Source organism: Malaya genurostris, chromosome 1, assembly GCF_030247185.1.
Source record: "Malaya genurostris strain Urasoe2022 chromosome 1, Malgen_1.1, whole genome shotgun sequence".
In the NCBI taxonomy this organism is placed as follows: Eukaryota; Metazoa; Arthropoda; class Insecta; order Diptera; family Culicidae; genus Malaya; species Malaya genurostris.
Window position 1 is genome coordinate 132216696 of NC_080570.1, and position 17040 is coordinate 132233735.

At 36.6% G+C, this 17040-nt stretch overlaps 1 protein-coding gene across 1 annotated transcript; it reads right to left on the minus strand.

Moving 5' to 3' along the window:
* Nucleotides 1-2682: 2682 nt before the first annotated feature.
* On the minus strand, nucleotides 2683-16093 carry LOC131425810 (sun domain-containing protein 1-like). The gene is made up of 3 exons (XM_058588009.1): nucleotides 15317-16093; nucleotides 4450-4693; nucleotides 2683-3542 (listed from the first exon to the last, which is right to left on the minus strand). The coding sequence occupies exons 1-2, from the start codon at nucleotides 15675-15677 to the stop codon at nucleotides 4620-4622; spliced, it is 435 nt and encodes a 144-aa protein (XP_058443992.1). The 5' UTR covers nucleotides 15678-16093; the 3' UTR covers nucleotides 2683-3542; nucleotides 4450-4619.
* Nucleotides 16094-17040: the final 947 nt, after the last annotated feature.

A 17040-nucleotide genomic window follows, 5' to 3' on the forward strand; every position in this document is an offset into this window, starting at 1 on the left:
AAATTTGTTCCAAACATTCATATTCTAACTAGGAATCATCATAAATCAAATTTAAAAATCTACTTACACTTTTGTTATTTTAAAATACACTATAACATGTGCAAACTTAGTAAAATGATTTCTCACCGTTTTATTTTATTGTGATATTCATTCGCTATGTATCAAATAAAGAAATACATCCTTCGAAACCATCAGTCGTGTTTACTCTGATATAATTTAGTTATATTTCAAACGATAGTCACCGTATTCTAAATTTCGGTTTGGTTGTGCTATCATTTTGGTGTTAGGCAATTAATAATTTTAATGGGTCCATACATATGTTTAAAATATTTCCGATAACATGGAGCAAGAATATAACAGGAAATGTTAACGATCAGATTACACCCAAACCTCCGTTTACGAACACTTTTTATACGCTACCTCTTTTTACGAACCAAATCCCAAATAACGTAATCTTTTTTTACGAACCTACTTCGTAAAAAGAGGTTTTGTCATTCATCGAAAGCGATTTCCATGGAAACTACTAAAATATGGGTATTTTTGGAACGGGTTTAAAGAGTAGATTCCGGAAAATGATGTTTGAGGTATTTTGGAAATCCAAGATGGCGACTTCCGGTTGATTGATATTCCTTGAAAACCCTTGCAAAATGGGTATTTTCGGAACGGAATTCATGATTAGATGTCAGAAAACGATGTTTTAGGTAGTTTTGAAATTCAAGATGGCGACTTCCGATTTGTTGATATTCCTTGAAAACCCATACAATATGGGTATTTTCGGAACGGTATAGTGTTTTAAAGGAATACCAAGTTAAAGGAAAGTAGCAAAAACTTTCAAAAGATACTAATAAACCGGAAGTCACTGTTTCGCATTCCAAAACCACCTCAAATATAATTTTCCGACGTCTACTTTTAAATCTCTGTAAGGGGTTTCAAGGAATATCAACAAGTCGGAAGTCGCCATCTTGGATTTCAGAACCACTTCAAACATCGTTTTCCGACATCTACTCATCAATTCCGTTCCGAAAATACCCATATTGTAAGGGTTTTCAAGAAATATTAAGAAACCGGAAGTCGCCATCTTGGATTTCAGAACTACCTCAAACATCGTTTTCTGATGTCTACTCATTAATCCCGTTCCGAAAATACCCATATTGTTAGGGGTTTTAGGCAATCTCAATAAACCGGAAGCCGCCATCTTGGATTTTGAAACGAGCCCAAACATCATTTTCTTGCACTTACTCTTCACATCCGTTCCGAAAATAAACATATGATGCGCGGTTTCCACAATAATCACACAAAACTTTTTTTACGAAGTAAATTCCAAATAACGTAAACTTTTTTTACGAACCAAATCCCAAATAACGTAAACTTTTTTTACGAACCAAATCCCAAATAACGTAAACTTTTTTTACGAACTACCTCTTTTTACGAACCCCCGTTTAGTTCGTAAATGGAGGTTTCGGTGTATTAAAACTTGTCAAACGGACTAAAAATATGGCACCAAGTCACAAGAAAGGATGGCTTTTATCGTATCAAAGAACGATCACTAGTAACTCTTCACACGATTCAATCAGTGCCATCAAAGAGAGACGGATATCTTCGCAGCAACAACAAACCGGCGAGAGCGAATTTCTCTCGATGACCTGTCTGAGAATCAAAGATTAGCTCGCTGCTGTGGGGATTCTCTCTGAAGAAACAAACGATCGCTTATTCTCGTTTCGCAATCCGATTTTGTATGGGCAGTGGATAATTGCGATAGAATCATTCTACTATTGCCGCCCTTGTATAAGTTGTGTCTATGAAAGTGCCTGTGAGTGCTCCACACAAGGGTTTTGAAATATTGCAACCTAGTATAAGAATCATCAAGTCGAATCATCAACTCGATTTTCTGCGATAATTGTCAAATTCCGATTCTCTCCTGGTAAGTTCCACACAGCACCAATCATTATCAGACTGTAATTTTTTTAAGGGTCGTGAAATACTCACAGTATGAAGTGGAGCGAAGAAATGTAGAAAAATTCTCTCGCGGTTCATGCATTGAGAGACTCGAGTTCTTGTAGCATCTTCTACCGGATTGAAAATGTTGTATACAATATAGATAAATATCGAGCAGCTTCTGTCGAATTTTCGGCAATCACCAACACTGGTCACAAGTGTTATTAAACATGAAAAAGCATCCAAGTGATTTACGGTGGAAAAATCGTAAACAAGAACTGTCATATTGACATGATAAAAAGTTTAGAAATATCTATCGCATATTAACAGTATCCAACTGAACATATCGCCACACCCACCTCGCACCAACACTGTTTACGTTTTTACTGATGCCGCACGTGTTAACTCGTTGGAAGTACCTGATATCAGACCAAACTTGTTCTGCTCAGGCGTCGAAGGAAGTCGCAAGCTCAGCCCGTAGCAAAACAAGAGTTAACATGATCGGTTCTGTTTGGATGCAAAATCAACAGCTTATCTTTTGATTCAATATTTATTCGCATCGAGCCTAAACTGATTCTGGATGAGGATTCCGAGCACGTAGACATACTTACTTTGAAATTCAATGTTGATCGATGTGATTTGTGACATGTTCGAATGAGTATGATTTGTTCGGATAGTTTCTTTCATAATAAATCAACTTCTTTTTTGAAACACTTTTAAAATTGTATTTTCGTTGAAATCGCGATACATTTACAAGTAAATGATTACAAACAAGCTTACAGTTCAAGAACGAAATTAAGTCTACGATCGAAAATTGAATAAAATTCGATTTGTTTACTAAATGAATGATGAGAAGAAAAACAAAAAAAAATAAGCAAAAATGCAAATGTTCGAAATAAAATTAAAATATACAGAATGTCGATAGGCAGCTGCCTCGTCGGTCGTTTACATTTGGGAGGGCTTACTGCGCGTAGGTGCGACCTTACATAACTAGCACTGAGATCATCTTCCTTGGCATCGAACGGAAGTGGCTGATTTTCTTATCGGTGCGCGAACTCCGACTGCGCACGGATAAGTTCTGGATAGTCTGCGTGTTCTCTTCTGTTGGCGCAAATCAAACCAACGCGTGTCAGTGAGGACTTACTTGTCTACAATCTAACATTTACGATCGATTCGAGTTGAAACTAAGCTAAGAAATGCTAAAATTTATAATTAAATCACATTGCTTAAACATATCAAGAAACGATTCCTGGTTCTAATATCGACAATGCGCTATTAGGACGTAAGATTAGAACTAAAACTACTCGTTAATATGGGCCTAAATAAATCGAAAGAAAAAAAAATGAAAATAATATTACGTCCGACTGTCCGAAGCCAATCGGTGTAATTAGCCGAAGCTACGAAATTTACGCGGTTCTACCAACTTTCTTATGTTAACTAAATGTCACGCATCGGAACGGTGAGCGTGTTTCTCCCTCTCGTTTCATGAACATAGTAAAAAAAATGCGCATAGTAAAATTGCTTCCATCACAGGAAACCGACGGGATTCCAATCTGCACAAGGCTGCTGTAGTAGGCTCTGCTAGATAGTGGCTGCTTAGAGCAACACTGTGAAATAAAAAGTAAACAAAAAAAAGGCGGTGGTTAATTTATGTGTCAAATTTCAGAAGTAGCAGTCGGCTTCTAGGCGTTTAGATTAGGCTGCCATAATCATAATTTTTGTGGCTTTTTTACCAGATGATTAAATTTTCGTTTTTGTTGAAAATCATAACCAAACTTTACTTCAACTTTTGATGTGTTTCATTAGTTGCATTATTGGCTTAAAACTTGATTGGTTTTACTTGATTACAACTCGTCTCATTCGGGTACAAATCGAAAGATAATAAATTCCTATTTTTCTAAATAATTGTGAAAGACATTTTTTCAGAGCTATTTTACTCGGAAAACTCTCATAATTTTCTAGCCATTTTTGCCTGCAAATAGATAAAAGTTTTTAAAAGATCTGTATGTTTTTGGTTTTGGCAAATAATTTCAATATTTCCATCGAACCCGCGCGCATGGTATTTGGACGATGGTCTTAATTACGGTTCCCTTAGGTTTTGGCAGAATTTAGCATCTTGCTATTTTGGGAAGAAATAATTGATGTATTGCGAACAACGTCCGTGTTGGGCCCGAAGATATGAACTTTCCCAACACGCCAAAAAGTGATCAAGGAGGTTGTGAAAAATATGATGGAGGGAGTTAAACGAAATACCCGACAATAGGCAACCTCTAGAAAGAAGGCTTGATCGATTCTGTTTTTTATTTTGCAGGAATTGGACTTTTTGGTTTAATAAAGTTTTGAATGCAACACTCTTATTAATGTCATTACTACGGAAAATAAAGCCCAATTAATTTTCTATTTTCCTAACAGTCGATCAGATTGAATATTACTCTTCAATCAGATCAGAATAATTAATAATTTTGGACAGTACGGCATACTAATCTAAATATAACGTATATAAATTCTGCTTACCTTAAAATTCTTGGTTCGTTCGGTTCCGATTGGACCCGCCGGTTCGTTAGCTTTGATGATTTTAGTTTTTGCTGTTGATTTGTTTTCGAGTTGTTTAATGTCAGTTTACGTTACTGGAACTTTTCGTTGGAGTAGTTGCCTACTGGTAGCTGCTTCCGGCGAAGGCAGGGTCAGTACAGCAACTGAAATAGGTAGTAGATCTTGTTGCAGAAAATGCAGGATGTATGAGCCGGACTGAGAGCACCTGAAAATGAGAGAATAGAAAAACCATTGTAGAATTCGATGAATCAGTTAGTAGGATTGTTGCGATATGATGGGCGTTGGATAATTCAACTCAATGAAACTATAGTCATATAGTTAACACGTCAAATTTCCTTTATTTTAATGCAGATATAATGGACCATAGAATATGACACCATTTGCATATCCTGAAGTCACCAAAACGCATTCAAACCAATACACACGCATTTTTCTCAAACGCAAAGCAGCTGAATGTTGGTTTCCGATTAGCATAATTCAGTAGTGGAATAATGCGTATAGCTCTTTTGGAAACATTTATAGCCCTTAGAAGGGTTGATTTGTAGAACATTCTCCGTCATTTTTCACTTTTCGGTGTATTTTGATCCAAGCTTGAAGCGAAATTCTCATTGCGAACGGTGGACAGAATTAATCTCGCCGTAATTTTTCCCACACCAGAGTGAACACTACGCGAACTGCAAACAGCGTCCAAAGTAAATATGCAAGATAACGATTTACTAATATAAAAAAAGAAAATATCGTAGTACTTCTTCTCGAACAATGGTGGAGGTTCTAAAAAGAACCGATTAATGAAGTCATTTCGATGCTTCGCAATATTGATAAGTATATTCCTCCTCCATTTGAAATTAAATTCTGGAACTGGAACAAAATGCTTGATGGAACTGAGCTCTAGACCTGAATAGCGGCCCTTACACGAGCATTAAAAATGTCATTTTAAATGATGACTAACTAATGATGTAATTCAAATTTGTTAGAAATTTCGTCATTAGTGCACCACTACACGTTCATTAAAATGATATTTTTTTTTACTAATGACATTTTTAATGACTCGTGTAAGGGCCGCTAATCATACGGAATCAGCTGTTCAAAACCATCAACGCGGGTACCAGGAAGGCAAACACTTGTCATGAGTATTCCTATTTGATACTCGTTGATACCAAACATTTCAACATATTATTTTGATTTTTTTTGGTTATGTCATACAATTGAAAACTTTATCATAAATTGCTGATCATATTTCCATAGCACGTCCGGCTATGGCTGCAACATTACCCACCCATCTTTTTCAATTAGGCTAAAAATTGTTCCAATTCGTAAGCCATATTTGCTACTGGTCATACGAATCAACTTCGGCTACATCGGTCGTCGAAATCCGGTTTCTGTAAAAGCATCGCAATCAGTTTTCTTCAAGATAACCGATTTTCACAAACTTATATTCATATGAAAAGTCTTACAGTTTCCTACGGAAATACGAAGTTTGTTATGGATACTACTTTAGGTTCCGGAACAAAAGGGTGTTTTGATTTGTAGATTTTGCTTTTTCACGCCTGAACAAAAAGGCGGGTGGGTAATGTCAGAGACATAACTGGATGTCGTGAATACGAAAACAAATGACATGTTCCTTAACACTTCCGAATATCAAATAGTTGATCAATTGTATGAATTATGCAAGCATTCCCCTTTTCCACATTTTTCGCAAAAACAAAGAAGACTTCACTTGATCTCGATTACTGTGAATTTCACACAGCGAAAAGTGCAAGAATCTAACCAAACTGTTCTACATTTGCACTAAACTGAGGATATTTTCTTTCGATTTGCGAACAACACATCCTAATAGTTCTTCAGAAAACTTTTAGAGCCATTAGAACGGCTGATTTTTTATAATGCTTTCCAACGATGCTTATTCATCCATCGAAATGACTGGCAGCTGTGACGTAATCACTCTTATCGGAAGCGAAACTAGCTTTGCAAACGGCACAAAATACATCTGCTCGCATTGGCGATAGAATCCAAACTGATTAGATTTTTGTTAGGAGCTTTCTTTTACGTGATTTCGTTTGTAGCATTTTCACTAATGGGCGGTCCTAACGGCTATAAAAATAGTCGCATACAGAATATTAATGTCGATTATTTTATTTCGCATTTGCAAATTTATTGAAAAAAAAAACTATCAATATGCTGTAGGGATTCATTTCCAACATTCAGAAGGGTCAAATTGCGTAATTCTCTACGATATTAAACTCGGAACATTTTTCGCAAAAAAAGGCTTCACTTGATCTCGATTACTGTGAATTTCACACAGCGAAAAGTGCACAAATCTAACCAAATTGTTCTTGATTTGCACTAAACTGAGGATAATTACCTGCGATTTGCGAAAAACAAATCCTAATAGTTCTTTAGAAAAATTTTAGAGCCATTAGAACGGCTGATTTTTTATAATGCTCTCCAACGTTGCTTTTTCATCCATCGAAATGACTGGCAGCTGTGACGTAATCGCTCTTTTCGAAAGCGAAACTAGCTGTGCAGACGACACAAAACACATCTGCTCGCAGTGGCGATAGAATCCAAACTGATTCAATTTTTGTTAAGAGATTTCCTTTTATGTGATTTCGTTTGTAGCTTTTTCACTAATGGGCGGTCCTAACGGCTATAAAAATAGCCGCATATAGAATTTCAATGTCGATTATTTCATTTCGGATTTGCATAATTTATTGAAAGAGACTATCAATATGCTGTAGGGATTCGTTTCTAGCATTCAGAAGGACCAAATTGAGGAACTCACTACGATATTCACCACTTTTGGAAACATTTTTCTTGAACGATTTGTTGTACAGCAGCAGCTATTTTCTTCTCTTCCTCAGAACGCGTTCTGATTGGCTGGTGTTGACATGGGTCAAATGAGATAGGTTTTTCAATAGTGTACTATTGAAATACTTCAATGCTCTTGCTATACACGTTTAAGTTGAAAAATTTCGATTCTATTGGTAGTTAGATTATATAAATCGTTCCACAGATCACTGAGCTATGAGCTTTCAAAATACGAGAAAGGCAAACGCGCCATATGAATTATCCTCTTTGATACTCGTTTATACCAAACATTTCAGAAAAGTTTAATTTTGAACTATTTGAGATTATGTCACACAACTGAAAATTTTATCATAAAATTGTGATCATATTTCCGATGGCATGTAGCAAAAATTATGTTGATTCGTTAGATACAACAAGAGATATTCACGATCAAAAACTTATCACTCTCTCAGAGGGTAAATTTTGAAAAGGCACCCTATAGTAAAGTAAGTCGTATTCACGACAAAAAAATTAAATAATTCCGCAGCAATGTTTATAAAGGTATGAGTAATATAAAAAGGCATCATTACAACACTAGGTACACTGAAACCATTAAATGTAATGTCACATAATTCAAATATAAAACCATTGAATGTAATGTCACATAATTCCGACAAAAATCGATGCTATCTTCTATTGAATCGATTCACTCTTTGTATTAGTTAATAAGTTAGTTTATAAATTCGTTTCCCCTCTTTACACATAACATAGCTGCGGAAGCAAATGATGTCCTAATGGAAACCAAATCATGTATATAATAGAACTTAAAAGTCAACACTGAACACCCAACTCAAATCTTAACGATTCAAAAATTAATTACTATTTCAATATTTGAAACACGAGTGTTAAGAACGCAACGTCGATCAACGGCTCCAGTTCACCCCTGCGTTAAAACACCACGAGAAACGCCGTCCACACCCGTCGACTGGCAGGGGGCTCGTCTGTTGAAGTGCCAAAGAAAGTTGACGAACGACGGAAAGAAGAAAACCTCCTGCGTTTGAAAACGTGAAACGTATTCTAAGGGCATATTCAGGAGTGTTATAGTTCTAGATGCATAATTTATGTCAGTTTTATAATTTAAATCTAGAAATTATAACAAAATAAACTGGCAGCCCCAACAGCGTTTTATCTGTGTTTCAAATATAGAAAAAATAGAACGGTAATGTATACCAGTTTTAAATTTGACAGTAGAACTGGTCGAATAAATAAAACTAAAACGGATTGCTGGGGATACGTTTGTTTCAGTTTCATTTACATTATAGACCACCCATATGAATCTTGTAGCTGCTGAATTTGCTCTAAAGTAACTGAATTATTTGATTATTCTACCTAAAATTTAATTCCTACATCAGTTCTATTGTTTCTATAGGTAAGAGCTAGTTACTAAAATTATTTAAAAAAAAATGAAACTGCAAATTATATAGTTCAGGATTTGCGACTGAAACTGCAGAAGTGAAATTTGAAAGCTTAACTTAAATTTGTTATATAAAACCTAGGGTTGAATTGTAAAATCGACATGAACTAATGAAAGATATCAGGATATGTATTTACATAGGTTCTGTGGATCGACTTTCAGAAAGTTTATTCGATTTGTTTTGTTAATCGATGACCGAAAAGTACTGCAGTAAGTAACCTTTAAAACTCTTTAAAGCACCCTTAGTTCTGATACTTGCATTGCTAATTTTAGAATTATGTAATTATGCGAACTGCAGTATTAAAAAAAAACGGAAATTCTTTAATTCATCGCCAACAACGAGTAAAATGCTGGGGTTGCTAGCTTTTTTTATTGGAACTTCCAGGTTTATATTTAAAAACGTGTTTAATCCACCTAGCAGTGAGATGATACCTATTTTTATCAATCCGCATGTGTTTTTTGCATGAATATTCTTCGGTGTTTAAGTTTTCATGACATTATTTTAATGACCGTTGTTTTAAGCGACAATTTGAGATTTTAATCACTCATTACTCTGTGATGTCGAAACTGCAAATCGGATCGAATTTGAATCTAGAAGTGTGATAATCGATTAAACATGCCATGATATGTAAGTTCCACTCTAGAGTTTACGGTAATTTAAGGTACTTCCAGAGCCGGTATTCAGGAACCAGCATAAACCAAACCGATTCGTATGGCCATATGACGAATAAATTACAACAGTTTTGAGTCCAACTTTGAAGCTTTTCGGGATTGTCATCTTCTATATCGGTTTGAATTTTAAAAATTCATCATCATGTAATTCGAGAACCGGAAGTCATAATTGGATAAAATTAATTAATTTTTGTATATAAGTTTGTTTTAATTTGATTGTTTGTTTCTGAAATTTGATTAGGCTTTTTTTGAGAAAACGGTTGAGCTTTTTGAAACGATTTTATACTGGAACCGGAATTCTAAAAGCGGTATGGCCGAAGTCAGATAAATTCACCTGAGTAGCTGTACAGTTTACATTTGTTTCAAAATATTTGAAAATCAGTTAAGACATCTTTGAGAGATCATAGCACGAATTAAATTTTTAGGTGCCTTCTGATTGAAAACTGAATACCATTAAAACTGAAATAAATTTATTTGGATATCGAATATCCAAATCTGCAAACCCGATAAACCTGATTAATTTATATAAAATAGACATCTTTATGCTAATCACCCTGTATTTCCGAAACCGGAAGTGGGATCTGACTGAAAAGCAAGATGTTTTATAGAAACTTGAAACTTTTCATTTGAATCTTAGATGATTCTTAGATTTCATTTGAATCTTAGATCGGTTCAGCCATCTACGAGAAAAATGAGTTACACAATTTTGATTTCGTTTCACATATCATCCTGTAGTTCCAGAACCAGAGGTCGGAACCAAACATAATGCAGGAACTTTGTTTGGAAGCATACGACTTTTCGTATGAATCTGAATTTGTAGAAAAGAAATTTTCCGAGAAAATTAAGTGAAATTATTTGTCACACACGCATTTGCTGATCTCGACGAACTGATTCGAATGGTATATGGATGTTATGTTGTTCCAGCATTTATTGCTGTAAGTAGTTTAAAACAAAATAATTAAAAAAAATTCTGCCATCATCTGGTTTATATATGTCATATTCGAACGATTATGTTGCCAAAAACGAGCCGTGCCAAAATCGGTCCGAGGCTAAATGTCATGAAAAAGGATGCTGTACACAATCCTTTTGGTACTTAGAAACAATTGTATGTAACAGTATAAAAAATCGTGTTTTCCGTTGCTCCCAAGCATATCTTTGTCATACAGCGCTCAAAACTCCTACTGCTGGAATAGGGGGAAAAGTCGCTTACAGAAAAATTTCGATATCTCCGTTAAAAATGGACGGATTTTAACAAACTATGGCTTGTTGGATAGGTATTACCGTGCGGAATCTAAGTCTGAAAACATATTCTGTTTTCAAGGTCAATTGTGACAGATACTGTCAAAAAACTGAAAATTTTGACATAAAACTTTGTATAACTCAAAAAGTAAACATCCGATCTCAAAACCATTCAATAGCGTTTTGGGTGACGGGGAGACCTTTCATTTGCGACTAGTTTGATCAAAATCGGTTCAGCCATCTCTGAGATCTCGACCTCTTAGTTGACAACACACATACAGACACACACACATACACACACACACACACAGACATTTGCTCAGTTCGTCGAGCTGAATCGATTGGTATATGTCATTCGGCCCTCCGGGCCTCGGAAAAGTTTTCTAAAGTTTGAGCGAATTCTATACCTATTTTTTATATATATAAAAATAGGTAAAAAAGGTAAAACTGCCATAAATTATGCATCTAGATCTAGAACACTCCAGAACATGCAGACGTAGTTCTGGTTTTCGAATACCAATATGAAACCGACTTAGAGCACCCAATAAAAAATTAGGTGTAGCGTCGATTGTTTTGTCGTGAATACGACTTACTTTACTATGGGACGCCTTTTGCAAAATTAGCCATATGGAAGAATGGGCAGAACTTAATCGTGAATATCTTGACTTGTATTAATGGTAGCAACATAATTCTTTCACCATTTCATCAAAAATATTATCAGGAATTTAGGATAATATTTTGAACAGTGTGAGATAACCACAAACAACTCAAAAATGAAGTTTTCTCGAACTTTGAAAATAACACGGAAAACTCTTTACTTTTGCTTGGGTTTTTCGCGCAAGGACAACGATTTTGAGGTAGTCAGACATATATTTTCAACAGAATGCGTATAAAAGGGGAATCGTGGTCGAAAATCGATCATTTCTTTTCGTGCGTTCGATGGAAGCAGACGTCGTGAGAGTGAAATCATCAACCAGCAGCGACGGAGAGTGCACCTTCTGCGTGGTTAAAACCTCAAACGCTCAGGTTGCAACTCTCATTTGCTTTTCGGTAGTCGTAACGAGAAGTTCAAGTTTCCGATTTTAGTTCCGCAATAGGTTCAGAGTTCAGAGCCTGCGTGCTGAAACTGGATTCTGGAACTGTATTCCGGAACTGATTTGAGTTTCGAAATTGTAGTTCTAGAATTGAAACTGGATTCTGAGTCTGTTATTGGTTCTAAATTATTTCTTGAACTCAGGATCCAGTTCTTTATTGGAGACTTCTTTTATTCGGTCCTCTTGGAACCATAATAATACTCCTAAAGAATTATGCGGAATTTTACTTTACTCTATACAACCCATTTTGATAGTCATGGCGAAAAATCATCTTCAAGTTTCAGATCTTAGTTCCGGAATATGGGTTTAGAATTCAGAGTCTGTGTGCTGAACTGGATTCTGGGAAATGATTCCGGAACTGACTTCAGTTTCGAAATTGTAGTTCTAGAACTAAAATCCAACTGAATTCTAAGTCTGTTCTAAGTTCTGAATTTAGTTCTTGAACTCAGATCCAGTTCCCAATTTCAGAATTCTTCAAATCGGTTCTTTTTAGAACCATAATAATACGGCCCATTTTGTCGTGAATAAGACTAACTTTAGTTTGGGGCGCCTTTTCAAAAGCCATATGGAAGAATGGGGGCGAGTCGGGGCGATCAGACGCATTCAAACAGCGGCATCGGAGAGCGCACCTTCTGCGTGGTTAAAAACCTCAAACGCTCAGGTCGTAGTTCTCATTTGCCTTCCGGTCATCAAGACGAGAAGACGCATTAAACCAGTTTGGAATCATTTGGCACTGCGAGCGGATGTGTCGGTTTGTTCGCAAAGCTAGTTTCAATTCAAGCAAGAACGATTGCATCAGCTGCTGGTCGTTTGCATTGGAGAGAAAGAAAACAAGAAACGAAAAGTGGACAACATTATATAAAAATGGGCCTTTCTAATGGCTCTAAATGTTATCTAAAGAACTATTAAGATTACTTCTTTGCAAATAGAAGGTAAATATCACCAGTTTAGTGAAAATCCAAAATAATTTGATTTGCTTCGTGCACTTTTCGCTGTGCGAGAAAAATGTTCCGAACTGTGCTAAATATCGTAGAGAATTCCACAGTTTGGTCCTCCTAAAAGGCAGAAATAAAACCTGTACAGTATCTTGATAATTTCTTTCAATGAAATATGCAAATCCGAAATGAGATAATCTACGTCAAACATCGTTTAAAATTCTAGTAGTGAAAAGGGGGAAAGTTTCACAATTCACACAATCGATCAACTATCAATTCGAATTCGAAAGCATAAAGAAATCGTGTCAGTTTTATTTGTATTCACGACATCCAGTTTTGTCTCTGACATTACACACCCGTAATTTTTTATTCCACTATTCTCAACAACATTTTTATTTATTCAAAAAAAAATGTTGAATTTTACTTTGAATAATAAATTTCCAGTATGTTTATACGATGGCAAGTAGGTGGAGAATTCGGCGAAAAAAGAAAAAAATGAGAAAATGGAAAAATATAACTTAGTTTACCATCGCTATCTTAGCAATTTAGAAAGTGATGTGAAGCTTGATTTGGAAACTACGCCAAATGGTCACTTTCGGGACACAACAGATACAAAATTAAGGGACGCTGATGCCAGATAGAATCAAAACAGAACATCATCTGTAGAATCACAATTGGACGATGTATCCGAGGAAGATGGTGCAAAAGGAGGAATCAAATTTTCCGTTGAAATACCGCCTTGCTAACTTTGTGTCCCAGCACCATCTATCTAAGTGTCGAAGCCGGCAAAGATTTGTTGGAAATACGAATGCGATGAAGGTTTTCACATTTGCACTAAGAAGCCGGGACAAAGTTAAAGAAGCGTAAATTTGAAACATCGAATCAAGCAGAAAGTATTGAAAAGGATATTTCTTGCCGAGTATATTCGAAGCGTCGCTGAGATGATAAAAAAAAAGTGTCTAGAATGAAGAAAAATACTCTGTGTTCAACCGTGAAAAAGTATCCAGACGGCCATCCATTAAAAGTAACTGAACTGATTACATTATATCTATTTTCCGCAAAATCTTGTACAATATAGAAATACGAAATTCCACAAATTTTTTCTTCGAACTACGTCGACTAGCCAATGTATTTTGACTGGCTCTATTGAGTAAATATAAATATTTATCTGTCGATTCAGTCCAGATTCGTAGAAACAAAATAATTCTAATCGATTTATTCACCTCGTCGGTTGCCGTAAGATTACTTATTCTATTCATCCAATGATTTCATATGGTTTCGTAGGGACGGGGTCGATTTATCGATCTACTTTATCGGATTTAACAGAAGACTTTTTACTACTTTTTATCCACCTATTAAATGAAAAATTCAATCTCTACTAGTCGATCGACAAAGTCGGATTTCGTTTGTCGATTTGTTCGGCTGACGAGTCAGTAGAACCCTTGTATAATCTGCCATAAGAGTATGATGCAAAAATTTATAAATTCGTCGGATGGTTCAGTCGACCCAAACCGATTTTGTAGAGGGAAAAGTCGAAAGGATTTTGTCTGGGGCAGTTTGAATATTGTTTAAAAAAAAAATCTAAATTTCAAACTGGAAACTGGAATAGAACACTGTTTAAAATTCCATGCATGGGTGCTTAATTCATAAGGCGATCGCCTTTCACGTTGCTGCGCGGTTTCGTTTCTCAACCCCGTGTGAGATTCAAATGATCACTAGAAACCTCTATAATCGAAGTTTTTATGAGTGTGGTAAATTTCAACGTATTATATAAATTAAACAAAGTCCTGTTTAAACATTGTCAACAATAGAGATATTTAAACAAAATGTGCGGAAAGAGCTTCTATTTTCTTATCTTGCAAACTTCACAGGTGCTTCAATGAGATGGACGTATCGAGTTCATCAGATATCGCTCCTTTCGCCCTCCACTTGTTGCACTAAATGATCGTGTCCGATTATAGTTTCGCTTCATATGAAAAAGAGTAAAACCAGGTTGATTCGTGAATCACCTTCAAAGACAAAGACTTTTTCCAATTCACCTGAGCACCCAACTGAAAGATGGCCAGTAATATTGCTAACAGAAAACAATTACCGAATCAGTAACTGAGAAGTAAAATTCGACAGAAAGCGCATTCATTATAGATGCAATGCAGACAAAAACACGGAAGGTCTCAAAATCTGACCGAGTAATGCAACAGACAAGTGTCGTTATTACCTCAGTGCAAGGCGAAGAAGAGCAGATTAAATAAATAAATTCACATCGAGAATCAAATAGCAATTTGGTGAACGTTTTGTTTATTTGACACTCACAGACATCATAACAAATCGATTTTGGTTAAATAGTGTCTGAGTTGAAAATGATTATTTCTTACACTGTCAAAAAATCACTTTCGTGTTTATATGGGTGACCAAATTTTTGAAATGTAACTCTAAAAAATCATAAATCACAAATAGATGCTCATTTCGAAAACTAAATTATTATTATTAAATTATTCAGATACTAGCCTAGGAGCTAATTCACCAGAACGCACTCATTGCATCAGTTCTGCACCCTCATTCCATCACATCGCCAACCACACTACAAAACTCGTACACCATAAGAAAAACAACGGCTTCAATCCACTTACCTTCCGACGTGAACCGGTACAGTACCTGATGCAGAACTTGCATCAGCTGCCGATTACTATCGACAGCGATAGTATGCTGATTAGCAGAATTAGCGTTGCTGTTACTGTTTGCATTGGTACTATCAGCACCGTGCAGCACGCAATTATTATTTTCATCAACACCGGTGCCGGAGTCACCGTCAGTTTCTGATAATTGTGATGGCTGTCCTACCGCAGCAGCAGACTGTTGCTGTTGTTGTTGGTGTTGTTGCTGCTGCGGCTGTTGCTGCTGATAACTGTTGTATCCAATCGTAGCATAGTAGGCCTGGCCACTGTGCCACAGTTTAGGATCGTCATCCTCACAGTAGAAAGCGATTGCCATTGCCAGTTCGTTTGACAGCCCCGAAAAATCACTCACTTGAATCAACAGTTTCGATGCAATCCATTTAGAGTTTAAAGTTTTGATATCAATCACCTAACGAAGTTTTTCGCTCGACTGACGGCCGGCAAATGTTCGAGTTCTGAGTGTATCAACCCACGAAACCTGTTCCTGTTCCTGCCAGCCAAAGATCGGACACAGGGAGCACGTGAAAGTGCTACACTGAACACAGCAAAGGCGAAAAAATAACTATACACACCGGCACTGACTGGTTCGTATTGGCAGGTAGGGACGCGTCGGACGACGAAAGTGAAAAATGAAGATACACGAAGCAACACTCAAGAACTTAACAGTAAGACAAGGACAGAAAGATAGCACTGGTCACAGAGCATCCGCACAGGTTGACTGCCTTTCGATGACTGATCTGCAGTCCGTCTGCCTCTAGTTCGGCACTATCCTACACTGCCAAACGGGACACGAAGTTGCTTCAACTTCGGAATTCGAATCCGAGTACCACCACATTCTCACTGAATTTCGGTGTGTTGGTTGCAACGTTGCAGCGTCACGTCTACGCTGCACTACAAAACCCAAAGTTGTGCTACAATTCTGCCATTATCGCGCGACAGATACTGCAACGTAGCATCACATCCCCTCCACCGACCCGTAATGTTGCCGACTTCCTTGTGGAAGTGTTTTGTAATAGTGACTCATACTAGACCAGCATAGGCCGACCAGGAAGAACACTTGTGACGTGACAAATTTGCCTGCTTTGCCAGAATAGATACCCGAAAAAAGGGCGGGTTCCTAGAGGCATTACACGAAGGCTGCCGACGGTGGGATGGGGATGGTTGGAAGAAAAGGGGAGTGTCCTATGGTGGTGGTGGCACTGCTAATCCTGGAAAAATCCTGATTCGAAGGAGTTATTTGATGTTGGTTGGTGGAAACTACGATTGTTGGAAGACTGATGGTTTGGGTTCCCAAATTGGTCGGTGGCCATTTTGAACGTTTTCAGTGAATACAATTTTTTACTGTTTGTGTCTTTAGGCTGACAAATGGTTGGCATAGATCGATATTATGACTCCACGTGTTTTCAGGAAATTGTTCTGAAAACTGAATTGTTCTGAAAATTGTTTATGTGGAAAATCTAGTGATTCACATTAATTTTGAAATCTACGACTAATTTCATTTTGATAATTTGTGCCAGAGATATGATTCTTTCATGCGCATTCGAAAAAATTAATTCAACATAAGCAATGACTCAATTTTTATGTCGTTTAAATTATACGTGAATTGAATTGGAATAAAGAAAAATTAACAAATTTTGATTTTAACCAACAACAACACAAACATTTTGCGTGAAACTAAT